This window comes from Dunckerocampus dactyliophorus, chromosome 10 (assembly GCF_027744805.1).
Source record: "Dunckerocampus dactyliophorus isolate RoL2022-P2 chromosome 10, RoL_Ddac_1.1, whole genome shotgun sequence".
NCBI lineage: Eukaryota > Metazoa > Chordata > Actinopteri > Syngnathiformes > Syngnathidae > Dunckerocampus > Dunckerocampus dactyliophorus.
In genome coordinates, this window is record NC_072828.1 from 23,011,439 (window position 1) to 23,033,999 (window position 22,561).

The 22,561-nt window shown below is 39.9% G+C and overlaps 1 protein-coding gene across 1 annotated transcript in view; it reads right to left on the reverse strand.

Annotated features, from left to right (window-relative positions):
* anos1b (anosmin 1b) overlaps positions 1-22,561 on the reverse strand; it is a 52,615-nt gene that overhangs the window by 9,582 nt on the left and 20,472 nt on the right. Inside the window, exons 3-9 of the mRNA XM_054790677.1 lie at positions 15,001-15,063; positions 13,844-14,051; positions 10,583-10,767; positions 8,352-8,481; positions 4,219-4,312; positions 2,435-2,654; positions 85-223 (exon numbers count right to left, since the gene is read on the reverse strand). Coding sequence (XP_054646652.1) covers positions 85-223; positions 2,435-2,654; positions 4,219-4,312; positions 8,352-8,481; positions 10,583-10,767; positions 13,844-14,051; positions 15,001-15,063 — 1,039 coding nt within the window. The remainder of the gene's footprint in view (positions 1-84; positions 224-2,434; positions 2,655-4,218; positions 4,313-8,351; positions 8,482-10,582; positions 10,768-13,843; positions 14,052-15,000; positions 15,064-22,561) is intronic.

Sequence of the window (22,561 nt, forward strand, 5' to 3'; positions counted from 1 at the left end):
GTACATCAAATATCTGTCCATGCTATAATGCAAATACCAGGTTGCATTAGCCATCACAGTGAGAGGATGTTTCATTGTGTTTACCTTTATAAGACACTGCAGTAAAGACAATGTGGGCTCGAGGGCTCTTCAATCTCTTCTGACCCCAGTAGGCCACCGACTGAACAGACAGGAAGTAGGAAGTGGCAGGAAGAAGACCATGTAGCCACAGCTCACACTGTGCCTGTAAACACAACATAAAAATGGAAAGATAATTACAAAAAAAAACCCCTCAGATTCGTCACTATTAAATCCGCTCCAATGTTGTTTCAGGTTCTTGACTGGTGTCCTGTGGAAATCACGCCAAACGTCTGTGGCTCCAGAAACCACCACAATGTCAATGTTATATTCATCATCCTCACTGCCTTCATATACGTCAATGTTGTCCTCCTCACACTCAAAGTTGTGTGCCCTCCCCTTTGACTGACAGGCAAGACATGTTCTGCATTAGCTGGGGCCATTTGACAACTCATTAACGGACTCTTAGTCAATCAAATCTGTCTGCTTGTGCGGACCTGAGCCAGCCACAACAAAGAGATGCTTGGGCGATAACACATCTCTGTGTGTGTGTGTGTGTGTGTGTGTGAGACAAAATGTCACAAACATGAGTTAAAAGCAATTTTTTGGTGACTAGCAGAGAAAACGAGGTTGAAGTATTTCCAGTGCGACCAAGATAGACAAAACATATGGCCTTGTCCAGCTGTGTGTGTGCGTGTGTGTCCTTGTGACACTCAGAAAGACAAGCCTGGATTTCTATTTTAGTGCTTAATGTCAGAGGATATTATATGAAAGTGACCGATGTATATTCATAACCACTAATTCAGCGGAGGTTTTCCATGTTTGAAGAAGCTTCCTTCAATTTTCTTTTTAAACATCAGTTTTAATGCTGGATATCCCACATCATGCATAAAATTGTAGTTGACATAAACACGATCTATTCAATGTATCATTATGATGATGAGCGCCAAAATGAGCAATTGACAAATGACATGTGTGTCGCTTATCCTTGCTGATGAAGGATGTGCTTGTCTGCTAAGTGATGCTGCCGTGCCTTCGTGTGTTCAGTTCGTAGATGCCGCTAAAAGTAAGAAACACTTGTTTAAGAGGTCTCATCTACATTCCAGGTCTCTCAGTCAAGCAGAACAGAGGACCAGACGAAAGATAAATGGCTCCACCGGCCTCAGTCTGGTATCACCATCATTACTTAGGATAGCTAACTCCATATGAGCACACTTGCATTGAAAGCTTGAAACCCTGATGTTTATGTTCTTATTTGCGTTTCTTAAAGTGAATGCTCACATTAGCTAAGTGGGTCTAAAGCTCATGCATGTTATGGAAACTCTAAAAGTCAAAGGTTGATCAGGGCAAGACTGTTGAAGATATAGTCTGTAGCAGATGGATTCTGTCTATAATCTGCATCTCTGGTGGGTACGAGTTATTTTATTTTGATGTTTTATGTTGTTGTCATGTTCTTACATAAAATATTGAATATTGAATCCTGAACTACTCCGGATGATGTTGTAGTGTAGCGGTTTGGAGTTTTCCGGTGGAAGTTACTAGCAGAAATGTAACTCTGCGACCATGTATTCAAAGATAAAGGGTTAACTGTGTTTTTCTTTATTATTATTATTAATTATTATGACTAATTATGGTATTCATTCCCAATATACAAAATGCCTCTCACTCTCTGTAATACCACACCTTGTTTTATTGCGTTTTTGTATATTATTGATGGTTTGTATAATTGCGATGTAATAGTGGCGGTATTAAGAGGTGGATTAAGTCCCTACTGAAGCCAACAAAGAAAACACGTTACTGACTTTATGACTCATAACGGCCACAGACTCAGGTTTCTCACTGTATTTACATGATTTGTGGCAGCTGTAGTCATTCAACATGTATCTATATACCACCCATACTTTCAAAAAGAGCTTATTGGGACAACTACTTCTCACTCTATAATGACTGGTATATATTGACAACGATACATTCCTTTGTGTGCTAATTTGAGTTCAACACAATACAGAAAATGCAAAGCCAAGTATTTCTCTGAATCAGAAAAATAAAATAACAATTTTAGGGAATGGGAACATCCTCAATAAAGGAGCGGAGTGACAAAGACTGTCAAAAATTTTGTTGTGGTTGGCCAATAGTTTAGTGGAGACGGTCTCATTTTTTAAAATAATAACAAAACCATGACATAACATAAGCATAACTGTTAAAAAAAAACCCAAAAACTAAATTAAACAAGATATGCAACATTGTGTCCTGAAGTCTGTCTCAAGTGGAACAGCAGATGTGTTGTAATTGCATTAACACTGCTTCCCCTGCCCCTTTTCCGTCTATCACAATATTATCTAATTAATGTTGATAAAAGTAGGGAATGTTTCCTTACCCCCTCAGTCACTTTGCTGTTGATTCCCTTTTTACTCTGCTGGGGTGCACGTGGTTGTGTAAGCTGTGTGTGCACGCTAAGCAAAGCATGTGCGTTTGTGGATTTGTATGTCGTATGTCGAGACGTCCAGGTGACTCTGTAGTTGTGGATTGGTAGGTCTCCGTCCCGAGGGGGGTCCCAGCGTATCAAGACGGCCACAGTGTTCCCACTTCCCCCTGACCTACAGAGAAAGGGCAATACTGTATGTCAAAGCACATTATAGCGTAAAAGTCAACAAACTTGCAGGACTCAACAAGAAAGTTCATTACTTGACAGAAAAAGCGGAAATCCCTGAATTGGTCCATGAGATGGAGAAGTTTTATTTTTTATTTTATGTTATTGAATTATTGAACACATGCAAGAATAAAAACAAAATAGGAGGGAGGGATGGCAGAGGTGCCCTGTGACCGGCGACCAGTCCAGGGTGTACCCCGCCTCTCAGCCGAAGTCAGCTGGGATAGGCTCCAGCATACCCGCGACCCTCGTGAGGATAGGCGGCATGGAAGATGGATGGATAAAATACAGTAAAACCTTGGCTTTTTGTAATTAATCGTTTCTAAAGAGTCCATCTACTGTAAAACCGAATGAAACAAAACTTGAAACAATTTTTTTCACAGATAATCATGTAAATCCATTCATTCATTCATTTTCTATGCCTCTTAATCGTCATGTAAATCCAATTAACCCCCAATTAATCCTTTGCTGATCAACGATTGTGCCATCTCCGTGTTTCTGGGTTTTTTCTAGCATTTGCGCAGAACGCTGGTGCCGATGATTGATCGATGGGAGCGTATACATTCAAGAAGAAACGGGTTGGTTTCCAACTGCAGAATCTCAGTATGTTAATCTGACCCTTAAAAAGTCAAACACTATCTAATTAAAGTGTTTACATGTGTTTTAAAAAGCTGGTTTCAACCGAATTCATAAGGTAATTATTTTTTTTTGTGCATGTAAATGTACTGAGTGTGTGTATGTGGTGTCGGAGGTGGATTTAGGAAGGGGTGAGGGGGGCCTTCATGAGGCTTATGTATGGGGTCCAGAATTTTGTGCACGCCCCTGCTCAAGAGTATCAAAGCAGGGATTGGGAGGCAAAGTGACATCTCTCTTGCAACTCGTTTCCATGCTGGTCTTGACACGTCACCTACACCAGCCCAACTTCTTAAAGAATAGGCTACTGTCTCCCCCATTGTTGGTTTAGGGGGGAGAAAAATCATTTTCAGCATTTCAATCAACATGTCATAAAGTGAAATGAATTAGCTGCCCAGTTTTGAACAATAACGTGAATGATTGTCATAATTTAGTTATTTTTCCTTTTCTTTGGGGTTATGTTTTGTGTGTCTGCTGCTTTTTTTCTATTGTGGTTTTGAATAGTGTCCTTGTCTCTGCATTTTCATTCTATGGTGTTTGTCTTATGGTATGTTAGAGGTTTGGAATTTGGTGGTTGTGTGGTTACGGCCTGTTTTTGTTGATCAAAAATAAAGTTGGAAAAAATGAAGTAATTGATGTTGCAGTCAAGCTTTCTCTTGGTTTGTCAACTGATTTCGTTGTGGGTTTTGCAACCTTCTTTTGACCTTCTATCACTGTATGGGCAACGGAGGCTCAAAAATGTTGCATCTTTACTTTGACGGGAAACTGCAGTGCGTATGTGATTAAGCTCTTTTTTTAAAGAGTTTATTGGAATGATGGAAAGCACAGAAAGAATATAAAGCAAGGAAAGTAAAACTGAGTTACTGTTTCTCCTGTACCTTTCTGTGAGGCGGGACCCTGCTTGTGAAGCCGTCCAAACCAGAGTCTGGTTGCTCACTCGGATATTTACTGGAGGTTCTGGAGGTGACGGGTCTGCAGCAAGACAAAGAGAAAAAATTCTTATCATTAAGATGAATCCCCAAAGTTCCCACTTAAACTGTTTAGTGGACCATGTTATTAGATTTACTGTTGATCATGAACAGTATAAATGTGCACACTCTCAATTAACTCTTTTTGTTTTTGTTTAATGAAGACAATCTTGTCCAATCCCATTCAAAAGCAGTCACATTCTTAATCAGCCCAGGGCCTTCAGAATCAGCAGTGCTGGTCCATGTCACATACACACTATACGTAAGCAATGGGGCTGTTTTTTTAAGCCAATCAGGCTTCAGGTTCGCCTCTCACAGTCAGCTAGCCGGCCCAGACTAACAGCAGCACTTTTCTGTCTTCTGATTGGTTGATCAGAGCAAAACTGCTCAACAAGCCAATTTACGCCCACAATGGCTGACTGAGTGGGAGGAAATTGACACCTCTGGTGAGTAGATGTATTTACCTTAAAAGCTTTTCTATTTTTGTTATCAGATAAATATCGATTGTGAAGTGTGTGGAGCTGTCTGAACCTTTAATCACCGAGCCATTTTATTTAAGCTTGTTTCATCTGGCTGAGCACTAACTTTACAAGCACAAGTGTACCACTGATCACTGGTGGAAACTTGAGGTTATTAGCATTAATGTCAGGCGTGTGTGTGACTATGTATTCGAAGATAAGAGGACTTATATTACTATCGATAGAGGCAATCTCACGGCAATCACGGATTTCTCTATGGCGCAGCGCTAAGGCATTTGTGGTTCGAATCCTCGACCTGGTAAATATTTGCAATTGTTTTTTTGGGGGCTTTTTTTGTAGCTCTCACGCTGTCTGGTGAAAAATATTCTGGCTGGTCCAGTGAAGGCCCAGGTCCCAAATGCACCACCCGCTACTGGCATAATAAAGTAAAGTACAACATAATGTACACTATATACATAAAACATAGATCATCATAACTTAATAGTATACAACAATCCGGTGTTTTAAAAACAAAATAAAACCTTCAAAATAATTTGTTTGGTTACCATTTGGCCTAAATGACATCAACGTCTAATTTGCACAAGTGGCCATGATGCAAAACTCCAGCCGGAGTGGAGATTTTCAAAAGTTCGGACTCGGAAACGGAGAAAACTGAGCTTTTTGGCTTGTGTCATAGGAAATGTGCAATATTATCTCATATGTTAAAGCTTACTTAACAACAGCACACAAAGCTATTGACTTAAGGGTGCTGGCTTCATTTAATGCAGCAGTAGACACACGTGTGTGCACCTAATAACACGCACGAGCGATTAAGAAAAACATGACGTTTCCTGGGCTCCGTGTAAGTGTGTGCGGCTTTTAAAGATAATTTACACGTCACTGTAAATCTAATATCTCATGATATTGACGAACAGATATGAATGAATGTAGGGGAGACACTGCTATTCGCTTCTGTATTTTGAATGCAGCCACTGCTATGACCACGAACCAGATAAGCAGTATAGAAAATGGATGGACGGAAGCAACAGAGGAGCAAAATGAAGAAAGAAAATCTACAAAAGGAAAGAGCTAATTTCCTCTTGGTCTCATTAGCCTCGACTCAGACAATTAGATTAATAGCATCAAAGGTGAACGACACTGGAGAAGCGTGACAATTCCTTTTTCGGTAGCTACCACAACACGGACAACGACCACAACGAGTCACTGTTTGCCTCGGAGAAGAAATCCTGAGGTCACTGCTCTTTCAGCACAAACTCTGTGTCTCATTAGTACCTCATTGCCCGATGCTGTATTTGATTACAACCACAAAAAGTATCTGATTAGAAGTACATCCCCCATGGCAGGCCTCCCACCGGCCACAGAATGCTCTCAGCTGGCCTTGATGCACAGATCAAAGTTCGATATTAGGATTGAAAGATTTGGTCTGTTTCTGTGCACAAGCATGTGTTTAGTTGTTTCCCAAAAGGCCTTTACTTCATTTTCTTCCTCTGTCACTCCATTATTTTATGTGATGAAAACATTAGGGTGCGCTCCATGATCCAGACATTATCTTGTACTAATACAGTGGAACCTCTGTTAGCGTCTGCCTCGGTTAGCGTGTCTTTCGGGTAACGTCAAAAATGTATGCCAACATTTTGCCTCAGTTTGCATGGATTTTCCAGTTAGCGTACAATATGGCGCGCGTCTTGTCGTGTTATCAGTGCACTGCGTGAATCCAATGTATTTGTATTTTTATCATAACTGTCCTTGTTAGCATCCTTAGCTTGCTAACAAAATGGCAAACGGAACGATAGTCAGCTATGTCACCTGTCTATGATCAGCAGCACACTCTGAAAAATTTTAACATAAAACACGTTTTTATACATAAAACAATTCTAAATGTATATAAATGACAATTGAAGGCCATAAGTGAACATTTCAGGTTACTTTTACCTTCACTGAAGAAGTGACTGTTCCCAAAGACACAAAGTGGCAGCGAGATCAACACCATCCTCTTCAACACTAGCTTGAGTTATAAGCAACCTTGTGTTATTTCTTGAATTCAACAGTGTTTCTCACCTTCTTTATCAATATGCTGGAACTTGCAACTTTCTTTGGCTCCACTTTTGGTAACTTAGGTGAGAATACTTGTAGTAATGAATTCAAGAAATAACTCAGGGAAAAACAGGAAGGTGGTGCTGAAGAGGAAGGTGTTTATCTCTCTGCCACATCATGTCTTTGGGAACAGTCACATCAAGAATCACGTCTTTAAATCATTATTTAGATGTATTTATATGCATTTCAAATAGTTTCCTGCATGGAAAACTATACTTGAGAAAATATAAATATGTGTTCTGTGTTAACATTTTTGGCTTTCTGGAACAGATTAAATGGATTTACATTATTCCATATGGGAAAAATTGATTCGGTTAGCGACTGTTTTGGTTAGAGTTGGACCTTCTGGAACGAGTTAATGACTGTAACCAAGGTTCCACTCTATTGAGAAACCGAGGAGAGGAATAATAAAAACATCTTGATATTATTTATCTGGTAAAGAAGACCCAAACAGAGGAACAGAGGAACCTATCTGACATCTGCTAGCTTCCTGATTTCTGACCCCTGACCCCCATCCCCTGACTAATCAGACTAATGAACTAGAAACACAAGACTGACTGCTATCAGATGGTATTTGGAATGCCTGTGTGTGTCTTTAACCTTTAACCCTGAACCCACATTAAACACACACACACACACACACACACACAAACACACCAATAGTATGAATCCGGCAGATTGACAGTCAAGAGATATTATCGCAAGCAAGGGAAACAGTTGAACGGCTATCTTCGGTCTGTGTGCATGTTAAAAAGTAGAGTTTATGTAATACATTTTGTCCTGCACAAATACACAAAATGGTTTTCTCATTCAGTTTTTCATGAACGAAACAAATGAGATAAAAACAGATTGATCCCATTGTGTTCTCGAGTTTACAAACAGCTCGCTCCTTACCACTGTTTCCAGTTATGATGCGAAGGACCACTCAAGTACGAAGGACAGATGTGAGATTGATGCCACATCAATATTGTCATTTGTGTCGCCACAAAAAAGAAAACATTTTTTCAGGGCCAACATAATCTGCGAGGAGAATTTAATGCAGGAATTCCAGAATTTTCATGTTTATGCTGTGGTACAAAATTATACCTCTGACAAAAACTGTAACTGTAAAAAACTGTCTTTTTTTTTTTTGTCCAACCATCCTTGAATTGCATGCAGACATGCACCTAACTGTGGCACAACACCAATAAGACCTGAGTGTGTGTTAGATAGACGGAGTGTGTGTTGTTTCTGCACAATATTGGCATGTTATGTATAGTTTGCTGTTGGTGTGTGTCTGTTTTCTTGACGGGCTCACAGATTTGTTATGCCTTCTCCTCCTCTGCGCAAAGAAAGAGGACAAGCAAAAAGAAGAAACAAAAATGTTTCCTCAGTGTCTCATGAGAACATCAAGATTCACCGGTCAGTCAACATAAAGCTCCACTTAACACTCTCTGTGTGGAACACCAGAGTTGCACTCGCTGGTCTGACCTTTACTGGAAATGTAGTGTTTTCCCGGTGTTGTGAAGCCTCTGCTGCCTTGGCTGTTTATTGCTGCCACTCTGAACTGGTACCAACGCTGAGGCCTCAAATCTGACAGAAGGGCATCCTCGGAAAGTGTCTAAAAGTACAAACATATCACATTACTGTATGTCAACACTGACTTTCAGTGTAGGTAAGAATGCTAGACCAGGGGGTTTCAAATGGTCTCAACCAGAGACCCCCAATTACCAAATGTCATTAAGTCGTGGCCACTTTTACTTTAGTGAAACTATGCAAATTTATTTATTTATTTTGGGGGTTTTTAAACCGACTGTCACCTTTTTTAGCAAAAATAGATATGTTAGCTGTCTATGACCCACTCAGTATGGATCCGCGACTCACTTTTGGGCTCTGACCGACCAGTTGAGAATCACCGTGTGAGACCATCATTTATTATTTTCTTTCATCTATCAGCTTCAGTTGATCATGTGGCTTTATACTTTTCAGCAAAATGCACATATTCAGCCATTTGACTGCATGACAATTGGTTATTTGTTATCAACATTATGATGCTGACAAATTGTAACAGTATAATTACTCTGTGAAAATGTCATTTTTACTGTCATGGCAAAAAATATTGGCACGGCAAATATGCCAATATTTTTGGCCATGCCAGTATGGAATACAACCAAACAAGCCTAATTTAAATTAACTGAAAGTGTGTTTTAATTAATTGCAATACACTTGGACAATATATATTTTTAAAGGACATATTAAATATATAATTCATTTGATCTGTCAATAACATACATTCCATTTCCTGATCATTTTATTTATTTAACTTAAAAATATGTACAGTTGTCATGAGGCAGAGCCTCATGCGCATGCTTCAAGGCAGTCCCAAAGAACTCAATTATTGTGGCTCTCACCAAATTATTATGTCGAAGTTAGTATTGAGCTACTCATATTTTTTATTTTATACCATTCATATTAATATGTGAATTATTATTATTATTATTATTATTTTTTTTTTTTTTACGAAACAAACATTTCAACGTGTTACCCCAAAGAGGGGCTTGACCCAGTTATAATTTTAACTTCCTATGATGTTTTGAATCCGTTTCACTTTCGTGACTACATAATCAACATCATCAACGTCACAGAATACGTTGGGATATAATGGTGAAAGTGCCGAACGATGGCTTAGTGGTTAGCACGTCTGTATCACAGTCTGGAGATCCAGGTTTGCATGCCCTCCCCATGCTGGAGTGGGTTCCTCACAAATTCTAAACAACATGCATGTTGTGGACTCCTATGGACAATTAAGAGTCTTTAATTGTGAATGTGGAGCGTGAATGCTTGTCTCGATGTCTACAGTATATGTGTGAAGTCTGCTGGGATAAGCCGGAGCTCACGTGGGACCCTAATGAGGACAAGTTGTCTAGAAAATTCATGGATAATGGTAAAAATTTGATTCTAATAAATAAAATCGTAATTAATGTCTGCACCAAAATTCTAAACAGTACGTGGACAGTGATCAATAGTTACGTAAGCATCGGGTACACACATCATATTCCGTTAAAACCTTTTTACTTGTGGTGATAATTATACAGATGCATGCAACAACTTCATTCCGTACCTTAGCATTGGTGACTAAAATGCAAAAGTTGTTAATACTTTGCATAATGAGTTATTAAACTTTTAAACATGCCATTTTTCTACATCCCAGCAAAAGGGAAAGTGAGATAAACAAAGACTGGAAGTAATTCAAAACATGTTTCACGGTTATGGTTGAAATTGTTCCAGATATTGTGTGTATTCCCTGGCTTGCTGACACACACAAGTAGTCATCTATTTAACTCCATAGTGAACATTCAGTCGTTCAGTGTAAGCTGTTGGAACGACTGTGGCTGCCAATGGTTCCTTTTTAAGCTCTGTTTATTTACCTAACCTCACACAGGCACACACACACACATGCGGGTACAGAGTGCGCACACACTCGCCCATGCATCCACATGGACGGTTTACCCTGGCAGAGTGTGAGACAGGCTGGGGAGGAGGTTTAGACAGCGAGGCAACAGACTGATGAGGTGGAAATGTCTATCATTTTCAATGTAATGAAGGTGAGTTATGAGGTAAAGAGGTTGAGAGGCTTTTGAGGTTAACTGTTAAAATTGTTATCAACATCAAATTCTCAGATGCAGACTTGAGCTGAGAGATGAGAGCCTGGTTGCATTTACCATGGCAACCATTGTCCATGGGGAAGCGTGATCTTCACTGGGGTGAATGCCTATGTTCCAGCGTGACTGGAGCATATAAACAACTGGCTCCACGCTGACATTGAACTTGGACACCCACATCACTTTCACCCGGCCCACCGAGTCCTCCACAAAGCTCATGTCTCTGCGGGGCTTCAGAGGAACACCTGAAGGAGCAAGAGCAGACTGATGAAGACAAGTCTCATCATCAAATCACACAATGGACACTCAGAGCCACCGCTTACCACCATGTCACTAAATTAGCGCGACAAATAGATTTGTGTTCTTTCATCACATCCAGAAGAAATTCGGAGACGTGACATCAATACAAGGGTGACTAAAGTGCAGCCTTGGGGGGCATTTGCGGCCCACGGCTATTTGTTACTGGTGCACATTCTAAAAATATAATTTAAAAAGAAAATAAAACAAAAAAAACAACAATAGAAAAAAATGAAAAAAAAAACAGTTTTTTTACAAGAATCAAGTCAAAATATGAAGAGATAAAAGTCAACGAGTCGCATATAAATGAAACATAAAAAAAATAGGTTATTTTTTCAAAGTCGTAATTTTATGGGAAACAAACTAAACAAAATAAAGTTGTAATTTGGGGAAAATTGGCTAAGATGTAGAGTTTTTTTTTAAATATATATAACTTCACTAACATAACTACATGTGTAACATATCAAGATATCAAAGTGACCCTTGCATCCTTTCATTTTTCAGTATGTGGCCCTTGGTGGGAAAAGTTTAGACACCCCTGCATGAACACAACATATCAATCTGACCTGATAAAATATGAAAGCAATATTAGCATCTGAACATGTTAAGTGGGACCTTCCACATCAAATTTAAATGCCTAACAAATGCACAATCTGGATCATATGTGGATTAAACCTTTGAAACTGCTGCTTATACAGCTACTGAGCCTGCATACACATTCCAAAACATTCCAGGGTTTCCGCTAAATGTATCTGATCGTGGCAGTGCGCCACGACAAAATAAAAGCCGCCACGCCTTAAAAATTTGTTGTTTTTTTTTTACTTGAAAACAATTTTAAGTAATATATTATATGAATTGATATATATGCTACATAGATATATATATAGCCTATTATTAATGCAACTATTGACCACAATTAGTTTGAAAACAATATAAAATACCATAAAAATGTTTCACTGCGCTTGATTTTTACAAGCATGCACCTGAATCGCCTGTGTGGCCAGAAACGCAATCTTGTGTTGACTTTCACTTTGTTTGTTATTATCGGGAGAATGAACAGTAAAAATTAGTATTTATATCCTAAGCCTATCTATGCCAGCGTGTGTTATCGCTCGCATTCGACTTTCTGGCATTGTTGTTTGGCATTTTTGTTTGCCTGATTGGCGGCATCTGGCTAGCTTGTTTTTGTCCCACGAGCGAGCTGCAAGTGGCTATTACGTTCATGGGGTACATCAATCATCAATCGTCATTACAACTTACTTTTTTAAAGTGTCACTTAACAATCTTGCTCTCTTGTTATCATTGTAATACTTACAGTACGACTTGTCTTCAAAATACTAGTTGTGTGTCAAAGTTGTTCCACAGAAACACGTCGTCTGTTTAACTTTTGACACTGACGCTATCACGCTATCACCAGCTGATGTTTAGTAGTTCACCAAAGAATATTTACTTCACCTCTTAGTATTTTTTTAGAAGTGTTCCATTCAAACACCTGCATTTACAGTAATGGCAAATGAGCACACTGAGTGGAGATGTGCTTTGTAAATAAAGTGCAGTTTAAATGTTGGCGGTCACATAAAACACAAACAGATCACCTTTAATAGTGCTGCAAGTTGGATACACCTGTGCTATCATAACCCTGGACTCTGAATTTATACGTTTTATTCAGGACAGACTTCTATAATAAATATATTTCAATTGCTATTTTGTTAATTCTGTTATTTTGAACTAAATATATTATTAAACAATTCGTATCCCATGTATTCGTATTACTCTAAAGCAGTCAAATAGTACAAAATGCTGTACTTTTGTACTACTTGTAGTCACATCGTGCTACTGGACTAAATAGGTCAGGTAACAAAAGGGAGGCGCCGCATTTTAGACTCAGCAACTTTGCCATTAAATTAACAGTTTGGCAATGTTCTCGGTTCGTGTTCTGCTGGTTGTTGAAAAAAGTTAAATGAACAAGTTAATGAAAAATAAGTCATAAAAATTGCTATTTGTCATAAAAAAAAAAACTGCAGATGCAGTCCGCCCTCCAATGTAGCCCATCGCCACAGCTTCAAAAAATCCTAGGGGAAACCCTGTATTCAATATGTGATTGTTACCACGATGCAATTGAGTAAATAACATAACATAACTTTTTGTGAGAGGTAAACCAGTGTGAGGCCATGTGTTGCTTTGGGTGCAGTTCATCCACTAGGCAGATGCATGTAACTGAAAGCTCTCCATAAAAATGTACAGTATCTTAAAACCACATGAAGCGAAGCTGTCATCAAAATCAAGAAAGATAGGCCGCAATCCCGTCTGGCAAATATTGCTGGTGAGGCATCTGCATTGTTTTTTCTGCCGAAAATGACAAATGATGACGTGTTCCACACAACAAAGCTTTAGAATTACAGTATTTCCAAGTTGCTTCTTTGGATTGTAAATCTGCAATTTGCAATGAACGCGCTGGTTATGCGAGGGGGGAGTAAGGCGTGTTTCTTTAATGCTTCTAATCCGATATCGTCGATCATGTGTGACTTGCTGAATGAGTTCAGTTTATAATTTCACTGATTGTTTTAGTCCAGAGTTTCATACTGTGCACTTTGTTCTTATACGGATGTTTGTGCCACGTTGTCAAAAGACTAACCTTTCTTACTTGTTGATAGCGGAAAAACATGTTGTCTTCGTTGACTATTGGGCATGATTTTTTTAATGACTTTTGTTGAGACAAAATGTTTAAGATAAATACGGCACTTTTTCGATTGCATATTCCAGTATTTGTATTCTTTTGCACAAACAGTGTTTATTTGTGAAATGCATCCAGTAGCATCACAGTAAAACGAGCATAATGTGTTCATTCATTACACAAGACGTTACCTGATTAGTTTGAGGGAAGAGCTGCTTCCTACATCGGAAATGAAGTGCTGGACAAAATGTGTATATCGGATATCGGTGATAAAGCCAATATCGAGCATCTCTACTTCTACTACATGTGTTAAACAGCATGTGAGGAGCCCCCCCATGGGGTGTATTCACCTTTATATAGATTGGCTGGTGTTTGACATGTGTGTCCACAGCCATTGAAGCAGCATTTCCTGGGGGAAGGGCAATGTCGGTCCAGCGAGCAGCTCTCCACACAGGCGGCCGCAAATCCAGTCGCGCGATGAGGTGGAGGACAGTCACCCTGTCGGGATGACCTCAAAGATGCCAGAAACTCTCTGCTGGTCACACACTCTGTCTGCTTCTGTTGAAAGAGAAAGAGGTTTTCACTGCAAATTAGTAGTAATCTCCATACATACATTTTCTATGCAGCTTAAAGGGGGGGGCGAGAGGCGGGGTTCTCCCTGGACTGGTCGCGGCCAATTGCTGGGCACATACAGTATAGACAAACAACCATTCACACTCACATTCATACCTATGGACAATTTAGAGATTCGAACCCAGGTCTTCCCGATCTCCTGACCGAGTGGCCAACATGCTAACTACTTTTCCACCGTGCAGCGAAATTAATTAATCACACAAGAAATTTAAAAAGAACTCGATAATTTTATCAGCCTCAATATATTGCATGTGCACGCCTGTCGGTTTTTCTCATCTCTCGCCTCCAAGCAGACAGGACAGGGATTCCCTCTGTGCATTGGTTTAAGCACCTCGGCGCGTTGATTTCATAGAACAACGGCATGAACGAGGAAGTGAGCCCTTTTGTCAGTCTCCAGTCTACAGACTCTTTCTCTCCGTGAGTGGAGGCGGGGCTGCCATCATACACACACGGTGCAGAAGAGTGTAACGGAGTAGAAATTAAAAGTAGATTGCCTTATATTCTCATATATTTTTTCATTGTATGTTTCTTAAAGGTAATGTTCAAATTTCGTCTTGTCACGTTCTCATAGACCCGTCTCGTCTCGTGACAGCACGACTGCATATACTGTACATCCAAACACACACAGCAGAGGCAAAAGTGTTTCCTTTGATTAACATCTACAGAAGACCGAGTGTATATTTTTGTGTGTTCGTGTGCGCAGATTTGTGCATGTCCTTGCGAGAGCTTGTGTGAACAAACATCCACAGAACTGTTCAAGTCTAAAATCCAAGACTTGTGCCAACAAAAACAGGTTCTCGGTGCCGATACAATACGTAGTGACACACACATCCACGTACAAGCACACACACACACGAAACACACTCTATTTTACCTCACAGGACTTTGGAGAAAGCATCCTCTTGGTTTCCCAAAGCTCCTTGCATGGTTGAAGGCACTTGACATGAAAAAATAAACACAAAGAAAACAAATGAGGCTGTTTTGTTATTAAAAACTGAGCTTTCCTGGGCTCCATGTCACTGTGTGCTGATTTTAAAGATAATGTACGTGTCAGTGCACATCTAATATTGCACTACATCAATGGTTCTCAGTTATTTTCTACCGTGCCCCCACTGGAGGACAGAATTGATTTGAAATACTGTTGAGAAACTGATGATATCTATTTATTTATCTGTACTGCACAACTGAACTCGAAACTGGAACCAGCGAAATGCAACAAAATGGAGACCAGTGAAGCTTACAAGCGTACACAAGAGTTAAATTGCATGCTGAATACAACAAATTCTTACATGTTGGCAGGTCTGCACTAATATTGAAGGTCCTCCTCCCCCCCCCCCCCCCATGGGGGCCCGCCTCACTGTTTGAGAAGCACTGCACTGCATTAATGAACAGATGCTCTATAATGCATGACCAAGTCATTGTGGTGTGTGCGTATGAGGTGCGTTATGATAATATTTACTTTATGCGGTTTTAATGACACGCTACACAAACTGTGCCATTCTAACGTGTTTGTGAGAGAGGGCAAAGACAAAAGGTAGCGTCACATTTATCTGTGGCGGTCCAAATTTTTAGTGGTGGGCTGCCACAAATAAATGAATGTATGGGAAACGCTACTTATATTTCTTCACTGTGACATACTACCACTACTGCTACTATTACTACTGCTAATGTTAACTATAACAAGTAATATTAACAATAATACAACTATATAATGTTATATACAATATATAGTATAAAATGCAAAATAAACAACTTAATTCTTGTCATTCTATGAACAAGAAGTTAGAGAAAATAAAGGATATCATCTCTTTCAAGGGCTCAGATGACACAGAAGAGGGTAACATAACTGTTGAATGATGGCTCTTAGCAAATTACAACCAGACACCATATAAAAACGGAGGTTTCGGCCCCAAGCTCCACGCTCTCCCTCACTGTCTTTCTGTATGTCCGCCTCCCTCTGGCTTTCATCATTTCTCCAGTTCCTTCCATCTCACTGATTTGAGAAGAAAACGCCATAAAAAGTCACATTTCGACAAATAAATGGCCACTTTTTTGATGTAAATGGCTTTTCAAACAACTTCAGCTGTTCCTAATAAGCTGGATGATATATTTTTCAAATGACAACTGCAGGCCATTTGGGTTCATCATTATTGAGCAGTGGATTCGATACATGAGCGCGATGCCTGAAATCGGGCCTCGAGTAGCGGCAACAAAGCCAGCTGAAACCGCACGTTGGGTTCTTAACTAGTGGATAATATATATAAGCGTGGGTCTCGGCATGAAGCATGAGAGCTGCTTAACATTTGGTTCATTTGATTTAAATCATGGGAGAAAATGTTTGGTTTCAGTTAGAGGATCCAAATATGTCTTTCAGAGTTTGCCAAAAACGGGTGGTTGTTTTCATCGAACGTTAATGTAGTTACAAGAGCCGACAAATCAGAGAATATAATCAAAACATCCACTCTGCGGCATTGCATCTCTCTCCCAAAGGCCACTTTTTCTCCCAGTGCCCACATTGTTTCATTGCTTCTGAGAGCTGATGTGTACATTGTAGACATTCCTGTCCTAAATTCAAATGAATTGCCTACAAAAACTGGTTTAGTTTTAAACATTTGCTGCTCAGTAATTGGCTGGATTGTCGTATAAGAATATGGACATAAAACAGAGCACTATAGCACATGCAGACGATTATAACCATTCTAACTCTGACATAGTGTACTACCACAAATCTGTTAAAAGTCACAATAGAATCATACAGTAAATAAGTGGTTCAGACCTGCGTTTTAGATTGTTTGGATACATTATAGGTGTTGCACTGTTTCCCACAAGACTGCAGGACTGTCTGCGGCAGCAGGATGCTGGGGGGGTTAGATGATGCAATCATATGATTTGCATAACTGGCCATAACGCATGTACTGTACTGTACATGTCATTTTTATGGACGGTGTGGCAGAGAAAAGCCAAACAAATATGTTTAGAAATACAAATGAACTTTTTTTTATGCATCTTTTTGTGTCCGCCCGTGAGTGCTTTTAAATGTGGCGTGGGGGACTAGTCACTAGTCGCTTTTTTGAAAAGACAATATAAAAGGGTCTAAATACTCGCTAAATTGGCAACACTGATCCCTCCTGCTACATCTTCTTATTCTCTGACAGACAGGGGTCTCACTTGTAAAGCTTGCGTACGCACAAAATGGGGCCGAAAAGCTGTGTAAGCCGTTTTCCACGCAAAGTATGGTTCCTATAAAAACACAACTTGACGTGAGAATATGCGCACCGCTACGCCACCTTTGTGGTTGCCATACGCACCTTTTGGAGACATGGCAAAAAGGCGACCCACATTTTTAGTGGTGAAGTGAAATCATATGTTAGAAATAAACCAGTAAAGCCAGTAAAGATTTATCCATCATTGCATGAAAACATTTATTGCCTTAAAACACTTTGGAAAGTGTTGTTATTTGACACGACATGATGGATATCATTTGTCACTCATCATAAACACCATCACGCACAACCGTATAGTATCCGGACTAAAAGATTCATGAAAAACACAACGCATCGCTTAAATACCTCATCATTTTATTTTATAATCATGTAATATTAAGTGTTTGATTAATATCAATTATAACAAAACATCTGGTTGTCAAAACATTCTAAGGATTGAGTTTACAAGACACGGAGCTAATATGTCCTCAGTGCTCGGTTTCTCACTATTTTTTGGGACAATTTATAAAAAAAAAAATTGCGTTCATCTGTGCACCTGGCACCAGGACACCCTGGGCCTCAGTTGTAGATATGAGAAGTTTCTCAATAGGATTACAGGAACAGGAATAGGGGGGCATGACAGAACCACTGTTATAAGGTGTGTTAAGGAGCACAGTTACGATGCCATCTACTGTACAGAGTTGTAACGACAAGCTACAATCACAGGCAGTCCCGTTATAATGTGTTATGAGTGGGGGAGAACATGTAGCACTCAATCTATTTTGAATTTTTCAAAATGAATGTATGGGAAAATGCTGTATTGGAACACAAGCACTACGTGTTATTCTCTTTCAAACAATTCATCAGGGGTTGGGAAAGACCTCAAAAGATTTTGATCAAACACTATCCAAAATCTTTGGGGTGAACTACAACATAGATTATTAACCAGGTTGTCCAACATCTGGTACTACTGACCTCACAATGATGAGGATGGATGGATAAAAATTCCCATACACACACACAAAATCTTGTACAAAGTCTTCGTGGATGAGTGGAAAGTAATATAGCTGTAATTCATCATATTTCCTTACTTTTTTTTGGTGTTGAGCAAGGCACCACACTTAAATCTTCCTGGAAAACTGACCATCATTACGTGTTACCGATGGAGCGTATGCTTACTTTGCTGTCTATGGCGGGTCAATGCAGAGGTCACATTCTCTTTTTTTCTATCTATGAAAATGACTTTGATTTTCTCCACAATTGATGATCTGCAAAGTAATTAAAAAATGTCACCATCGGTGTGGTATCATATCAATGCATGCCTCCGCATGTGATCTCTCTTTAAACAAGCTAGCAAAGCTACATCCCTTCTCTGTTTCCGTCTCCTATTTTATTTCGCTGAGACAAAAAGCACAACTTCTATGGTGGTAAAATAAGCATAAAAAGGACCCGATATGCATGGTGATGCTTCTTTGAGGATGAATCAGTGGGCAACAAGCCGGGAGAAAATGCTTGACTGTTGACACTGCTAACAAATAACACAAAGCTTTGTCTTTAATTATACTGTACGTTTTGTGTGTTGAACCTTTTTACAATGTATTGGAAAAACATAGACAAAATATCAAAGTGGCCCCACATCCTTTGACTTGGTTTGGACACCCCTGTACTATAAATGTAAATCCTGTGAGTGTCATCTTCTAACAGGTCCCATGACCGAGCGCTGCACTGGGCTAAAGATTGCCAAAATGTGTCCTAAACACTTTACAACCTTTAACTTACTTATAGTACATAAACACTTAAGAAAAACACACGCATAAAGTGTGCATCTCCACACACTTGCTTTTGCTGCCACTTTGATCAGATGCAGACATGTTTTCATTATTCATTCCTACTCTTTTGTCCTTCACCCCTTTACCATTATGCATTTTCCCTCCCCTTCCATTCCTGTGCCGCCTCCTTTGTTCTTTTTATTCTCGGCCTGCATCCCATCTCCCCCCGTTTTTTTTCCACCTTCAGCTCATTTTTTTCATAATCTCATATCACAGCGCCGGGTATCTCTCAGCTTCTACTGTTTCCAATCCGAGGTGAAGAGTTGGAGTGGATTCAATAAAATAAAATGGAGTCCGGCAATGGGGAAAATTATTGTGCAAAGTGGACAGGCACAGCATACAATTATGAGAATGTAATAAACAACAAAAAACGCACGCGCATCTACAATACGCACATATTTACAACACCTGGCAACAGCCGTGTATGTTTCAACTGAACATGAATAATGACAAATGCATGTTTACAATGCTTACAATATCAAGGCAATTGGTTTAGATTGGGGATGCTCCGATCAGGGTTTTATGCTGCCGATTCCGAAACCAATCATCCACCAATCATATGGATTAACTGTACATTTTTCAATTTATTTATGATGAGTGGCATTGGCACCGCTGCTGTGTACAGACACCCACCCACTCTGCTTTCTATCAAAGCCTTATCTTCCTGGCGCCGCGGTGACGTACTCCCTATGATTACCATAATGACCCGTATGTCACTAGAAAGCGCAGAAACCATTGGAATAATTTGGAAAGTTCCAGACTTACGCTAAATTGAAAACAGTATTGCAAAACCTTCTACCAGCTACAGCTTCCATGTTGAGAGTTTGAAAAAATAATAATTAGGATTTAAAGGTTTAATGGGTCGTATAAGACTCATGGGCTGTAATTTGTCGATGTCTGGTCTGGGTACACTTGGACTATAAGGACTGACTCCTCACACCGTAGGTCACATCATGTTGCTTAACATGTGTGTCAGCGTTTTTTTTAACTAAATGATAACCACATTTTCATCTTGTTTTGCACCAAAAGTCCTGTTTCAGCACTACAGTTCAGCTCAAGTTGGTACATAAAGAACATTTTTACTGTCAGGATGTACTGTAAGAATGAGCTACACCACCATCATGTTCCGTATGAAGTGCTAAAACTGGAAATGCAATACTTGCATTTACATGTGGAGTATCCCGATCTTCAAAGCAAAGAATATCAATGCACTGTTGCACTGTTTAGTCAATGGACACAGTGGAAATAGAGGAGACCTAGGGCTAATGCATTAAGGTTGAACCCACTCTTGGTATGTACGCGGTTCAGACCTCACACTCTCAGATGTCACTGGCAAGCTCTAAATCACGAGTACACGCACTGTGTTTCTTTGAGAGGGTCTGAGAGACACTTCTGGCCTTGAAGGCAACATGATGAGTTATGCGTGTGAGTAAGAAAGTGTGAGAGAGGAGTAGACATAGCTTAGGTCAGAAGTCAGAAATGTTGCTGCTTAACACACCAACACACTACAGCAGCTAAGATTAATGACTGTGTATGCTTCTGAATGCGGGCACAGTGTAGGATCTCCTCGGATATCTGTATAATAATTAATCACAGAAGCCGAAACAGACACACACACACACACACACACACACACACAGCACCTTGTCTCACTGCTCTCCTGTGGCCTCTCCTGCTGTTTTAGATAGACGATAGAGGGATGCTAGCCACACTCAGTGAGAGCGAGTGAAGGAAAAGAGAGCGTGGTGGGGGAGATGTGGGGTTTAGAGTGGACAAAAGCAGAAAAGAGTGAGTGTCGATTGAAAAGGAGGGAGGAGATGAAAGACAAACGGTGAAATAGGTGGAGAGAAAAGCTGGTAGGGAGATGCTGTGAGATAGATTGCCACTTGGTGCTCATTTCCATATGGTTCTCCAGCCCGCCAGAGTGGGTACCATGTGGTAACGCTGGTTTATATTTTAAATATTTCAATGTACAGTCAAACCTCGGTTTTCCTACACCCCAGATTTTGTGTGATTCATTTTTCCACAAAAATGTAGCCAAAATGTTACTCTTGCAGATGAATAAAGTATCTATCTCGTACACTGTCTCAGTTTCATGCAATATTACACGTAACATACTGCCTGTGACTGCTAAATAACCCGCCATGGGGCCAAAGACAGTAACTAGTCCAGCCATATGATAAAGAACGTAAGAAACACTACTGAATTTGATCTTGCCAGATGCAGAAGTCCGCATCAACAATGAGTCCTATTGATTCGTCCTTTATAATTAACTATAATTATTCTCTATTATATACATTCTTTTGTTGCATCATCTGGCCCCCGTGCCCCGGCCATCAAACCCACTGCCACAAATACATTGCAGTCCAAATCAAGCAAAAATGAAGAGAAAATCCTTTCAGCTGCTATACCAAAAATATTTACAGATTGAGGATGAGACAAAGAAAGTGTAAAGACAAGGACTGCTCCTTCATAGCGCATCCAGCTTATTTGTTAACGGACAACGCGCTGCCTCACACACCTGGTACACATTATTATCTTTCTACATGTGCGTGCGTGTGTGTGTGTGTGTGTGTGTGTGTGCGAAGGGCAGAGATAAAAGAAGGGCAACAGGAAAGATGAAGAATATGAGAGAGGGCTGCAGTTTGGGTTTAGTGAACTCCCAAGTGAGTTTTCCATGGGTTTGCTGGTGATGTGACAAAAACCATATGTTGGTACAACATCTGTCTGGCGTGTGTGTCTTTGATATAGAAAGCCTGGGAATTGATGTAAATAAAGAACAGATAAAACATGACAGCACATGAGACACCGCTTACCAACATCAGTTGTGTTATTACTCTTTTCTCATTGTTTCCTTATTCTGTAACTTTATATATGTGTATTTCTCGATGACTCAGTTATAGCTAATTGTGTCTTATCTGCCGTATTGCAGATAAGATCTGATACAAGTGTTTTATAATATGGTCAGAACAAGTTTGCAGTACTGAGAAGGAAGAAAAGAAGAAATAAATATGGAGCAGGTCACCCTTTGCAGCTTCTGGGAAGACTTTCTGCAAAAATTAACAATGCAACTGTGGGAAAATGTCCATCCATCAACAGTAACATTTATGAGGTCAAAGTCTAATTGATGGGGTTGAGGTCAGGGCTCTGTTTTGGGGTCGTCAAGTTCCTTCAAATGCGCCTTTATGGACCTGGCTTTGTATTGTGTTATCTTCCATCAATTTTATAGTACAGTCGGGTGTGTGTCCTTGCATGTGTGAGTGAGTGGGTGTGTGACGCCCGACATCACTAACTACTAAATAGCTTAAGACAATACAGGTCAGTACTGTGTCCAGTCTGCCTCATGACCACATAACGTCCAATGAAAACATTTGGGAAAATGAATATGAGCTGCCAAATTACA